The sequence below is a fragment of the Bicyclus anynana genome, chromosome 3 (genome assembly GCF_947172395.1).
Source record: "Bicyclus anynana chromosome 3, ilBicAnyn1.1, whole genome shotgun sequence".
Lineage (NCBI taxonomy): Eukaryota > Metazoa > Arthropoda > Insecta > Lepidoptera > Nymphalidae > Bicyclus > Bicyclus anynana.
In genome coordinates, this window is record NC_069085.1 from 9310482 (window position 1) to 9315561 (window position 5080).

Sequence of the window (5080 nt, forward strand, 5' to 3'; positions counted from 1 at the left end):
GGCGGTCTGCATATAAATATCAATGATATGCCACACGGTGCGGTGCGGCGCCGAGCGGTGTCGCTGCGGCGGCCTGCATATAAATATCAATGATATGCCACACGGTGTGGTGCGGCGCCGAGCGGTGTCGCTGCGGCGACCTGCATATAAATATCAATGATACAGGCACACTTTCTGCTACGGCGTCGCACAGCGGCTTCCATCTCAGACTGCATCGTCACTTAGCATCAGGTGAGATCGCAGTCAAGGGCTAACTTTTTAAATAAATAAAAAATACTTGTTTTTTTACCACACCAACAGAATACAAAAGTTGTCTAATTGGCACTACCTACATTTCATTAGTTTTCTTTAATACTTAAAAAATAAAGACAAGTTTGTCGTCTTGGTAGTAGAGTCGATGATAGGCGCGATTTACATGCAAAACCGGTGAAGTACGAGTCGGTTGCGCATAGTTTTCTATAATTCTACAGGTTTTGATTCCCTTACGAGAACCAAATATAACCAAGCAGCGGTGTCGTTTAACTGCGTTGAAAGTTTGATTTTTTACTGCTTCACAGGATTGCAGACTGTAGTTAGACTGAAAATTCATTTCAATTTTCTTTTCCTATTCCACTTCTTACTAAATAGTTAAATACGAATATTTTTTTTCCTTATTATTAGTAAATATACAAACTCTTTGTAAGATTTATCTACTGTTTAAATGCTTCTAGTTAGGATATTAGCGTGCACAGGCAGATGATGTAGAGAGGGACCGGATTTTTAGTAAAATTTTTATTCAATGGCAACTTAGGCCTTGACTGCTATTTTACCTGATGTTAGGTGACGATGAAACGAGCCTAGACGAAAAATAGAAGTTTATTCTACCCATACCTCTGACGGTATACATGCGGCATCATGTTGGAACGCTAAATCGCTCTGCATCACGTCTTTGCTTGTAGGGTGGTAATTAGCCACGGCCGACATCATTCAATTTAGAAAATATTAAATCCTAAACAGACCTATACAGAGTTAGGAATCGAACCCTGCATCACCTCTCTGTTGAGATCCACAGCATTATAACTGCGTCAAAGAGGTCGAAACCAAAGAATAATGAATTCCTGGAGTTCGCTTCTGTTATTTTTAGTTTACTTGAATGACGTGATAGCCCAACGGATATGACTATTCAGTTCAGTCAGTTATGTGCATTTTATGAAATTAAGTATCACGTGTCTCAAACGGTGAAGGTAAGACATTATAAGGAAACCTGAATACCTGAGAATTTACTTAATTATCTACGTGTGTGAGGTCTGCCAATCGGCATTTGGCCAGCGCGGTGGATTAAGGCTTCAGATTCTGAGAGGAGACTTGTGCTCAACAGAGAGCCTAATGTGTCGTTAATGATAAATTTTAGTTTTGAATCCTCCGCACCCGGCGTGTCTTAAACGAACACACCTATATTTTTAATTTAGAGTTGTTTATTCTTTACAGTTACTTATTACGATTATTTTATTGACACAGATATAAAGATTTCTTTCAAGAAAGTCCCATTTGTCAATGGTGATCTTCTGTTTTTTGAGAAAATCTAATTTATATTAAAAGAAAATAGACTTTATTAGAGCTCATATAGACCAAACTTTAGTTAGTATTTAACTTGTTTAGGCAAGAGTGCTTTAGTACCAAATAATGTTTACTTTATGAAACCGTTAAAGCCTCGTTTTTTATAATACAAAAAGAAACGTTAGCGTACGTCTGCATATATGGAGATACGCGGGCCTCGCCTCTTGGTAAATCGTTATTGCTAAAACGTTAGCTTTAGCTTTCTATGTTTTGTGGTGGTAGAAGTGTTCGCCCGGGTTAAGTATGCCACGTAACTGAGTACTTTGCTGTGTTCCAGTGTGAAGGGTAGTGTTAGATACAGACAAAAGCAGGTTGAAGATACAGGGCTGCCAGTCTTTGTAAGATGTGTTCTTTGCATGCTCTCTGAAGTTGCTCTGTTTATAGGCGATGGTTTTTCATTTACCATCAGATGGGATAATCAATTATAACCATAAAATGAAATTTTATAGTTTATTAGAAACTTGACCAATATACATACACGTAGGTAAGGAACATGGATATTGGCACAAAGAGCGTATTAATGCAAGTGAAGCTCTTTGCTCACACGATTACGAATTATAAAGCACAATTAGGTAAACGTAAATATGTACCTACATGGAATGTTATATGAGTAGTTGCTTACGGTAGGTGTAAGGTACCCTATATACCTACTAAGTAGGTACCTCATATATGCTGACTTGTAAATGTGTGCTGTGTTTATATTGTGATGTCTTGATGTTAGCGAACTTATGGCAGTAATGATAAAGGCTGTAGCAAGCGTTGCGCGCGTCGCATAACGTCATTGGAGTGGAGGGCGGAGTCTCGTGCCGCCCTGCGTCGTGGCGGCAGTCAGTGTCCGGCCGGCGCGCGCCCCGTACGGCTCCATGGTAGAACACACGCAGGCGGACTGCTCTCAGGCGGGTGCCATGCAAACTCTAACCCCTCAGCCGCATCGCGATGCCGACGACGACCAGCTCGCCGACGAGTACGTACAAAACTTCGAACTGGATCATCTGGAAGATAATCATTTCGTGAAACGCGAGCCACTGAAAGGCGGTTGGCGCGATCTCGTAGAATCGCTGCCCGCCTGTGCCCGCGCTTACAGACAATGGCCCGACGCCGGCCCTTATCCGCAGCCTCACGTAGCGATCGCAGTCGATCCCAGCACGCCGCCGGAAACGCCGCCCGCACTCGTAGTCCGCAGTCCCTGCCGCGCTCAGCCCGGCGACGACATCGTGTGGCTGCCTCACATGCGAGAACCGCTCGACATGCGCACCGTTCCTTGCGGCAGCTATGAGGAGTGGGACCGGCGCGAGTGGAGAGAGCAGGACCACCACATACAGCAGGTGGGCATGCGCCCGCCCAGCTCGTGCTCGGCCATCTCGCCGCGCGGCCCGCACCCGTCGTACCAGCCCTCGTCCTGCGGGGACGACCTCATCAGCGACGACATGCTCATGACCTTGAGCGTGCGCGAGCTCAACAAGCGCCTGCACGGGTTCCCGCGGGACGACGTGACCCGCATGAAACAAAAGCGCCGTACGTTGAAGAACCGCGGCTACGCGCAGAACTGCCGCAGCAAACGGCTGCAGCAGCGCCAGGAGCTGGAGCTGGCGAACCGCTCGCTGCAGAACGAGGTGCACCTGCTGCAGCTGAAGGTGGCGCGCGTGTCGCACGAGTGCGACGTGCTCAAGCAGCGGCTGGCGCTGGCGGAGCGCGAGCACGCCGTGCCGCAGCACGCCGGGCACGCGCCGCCCACGCCGCACGCCTCGCCGGAGTTCTTCTCGGAGCTGTGACGGCAGGGCGCGGCGCCGCGGTCCGCCGCCGCCTCCGCCTCCGCCTCCGCCTGCGCCTGGCAGCGATACTGAACCACTGCGATGACGGACTGCTCGTGCTTTTGTTAAGTTTGAAAAGTAAATCATAATTATAATTATCATCAGTTCCAGTTTTATAGTTTTTTAATGGTGGAACATTGAAGCCGTCAACGAGACGGCTATTCAAACACCGTGTTAAATGTATGGTTGTGTCGTATATTCATAGTTCGTTAAAGTATATTATGTATTATTAAAAATTATACATAAGTTAACATGATGCAACTAATTAATCGAATAATTGTAAATAGTCACATAATTAATATCTAACGAATATTAACTTTAGGATTTTTGTTTTCCTAATAAAATATTCTTAAACAATTTTGTATTTTATTTTTAACACTAATTCTTAACACAATATTCTAACACAATATTCCTTCGCTGGTTTGACCATTCCTTTTACTGGTTACATAGTTACCTGATTTGTTTAATTTTTTATTAGGTAACTAATTCGGAGTAGAATATAACTTGAAAATATATATTTTTACTATAACATATTGGAGTTGAAATTGCAGAAAAAACCGTTATCAGATCTTTAGTTAACTGCTCACATAGAAAGCTCACAAGGCAGTATCCAAGTTCTAAAAAGAACGCAGTGACGTACCAGCATTGAGTTTATGATGGGTAGATACATCAATTCGAGCTAATTTCGATTCCTCTGTAAATTAAAACTATGTATTAGTATTTACCTACCAAGTACCAATTTTTAACCGACTTCCTTATTGTCTAGTATTCCTTTCAAGGCCTAGAATCCCGAAATTCATGAATAAATGATAATTAATTAAATTAGAATCTAGAACTCTCAAATTATGGGCATAAGGAATCGCTATTGTCGCGTTAGGGATATCAATATAAGAAATAATTAATGTGGCTAAATGTTTCGAAAGAATAACACTGGGTTCTAGTTTTGTTAGAAAAAATATAAATTTGAATTAGTACGATTATAGGGATGAGTTCTAATGGTTGCCAAGTTCCATAAAAGCTATTTAGCATTATAAACAGCACCTCGCTATTGTAGCTACGTGGTGAGTCCAGATTTTGTAAAAAAAAAAATAAGCTGACAACGATTACCTAGAATTATAAGAACATACAAAAATAAAGATCCATATCATCACCAGTACAAACTTGATACCGTATCATCATCAGTACATACTCCATACTGTATCATCAGTTGCGTAGTCTAAAAGAAATAAGATCACAAACAGAAAAATATTCAACTTTGTACTACGTAGATACTAAAATATATATTATACGCATGTTATTAAAATGAATTTATTACATTTATAAATTCCTTGTTATTCTAAGTCATAACATGATAATTACACGGGGATAATTATTTGCTCGACTTAGTGCCGACACTGCAATGTCCCCTGATTAATTGAGAATTAGGGAGTCTAAAATAGTGATGAAATCTTTATTTTTAATTTCTTCTTTTTTTATTTACTCCTACTTTAATGTCACAAAATCCCAAACTTATTAGTAGGAATAGTAGGAGAGGCAAATACGGGATTTTAAGAATTCACTCGAGCGCTACAGATAGGATAAAAATAAGGGAGGATACGTTGCATGTCGTTGAATACCTCCATCAAGTAACAGCCCTTGTTATAGGGTAGGTACCTACGAGTACGTTTACTGCA

General features: G+C 42.0%; 1 protein-coding gene across 1 annotated transcript; it reads left to right on the forward strand.

The window, feature by feature from the left end:
• Positions 1-2341: 2341 nt before the first annotated feature.
• LOC112054295 (transcription factor MafA-like) lies at positions 2342-3724 on the forward strand. Its single transcript, XM_024094006.2, has one exon. It carries the CDS (start codon positions 2460-2462, stop codon positions 3366-3368), a length of 909 nt encoding a protein of 302 aa, XP_023949774.1. The 5' UTR covers positions 2342-2459; the 3' UTR covers positions 3369-3724.
• The last annotated feature ends 1356 nt before the right edge of the window (positions 3725-5080 follow it).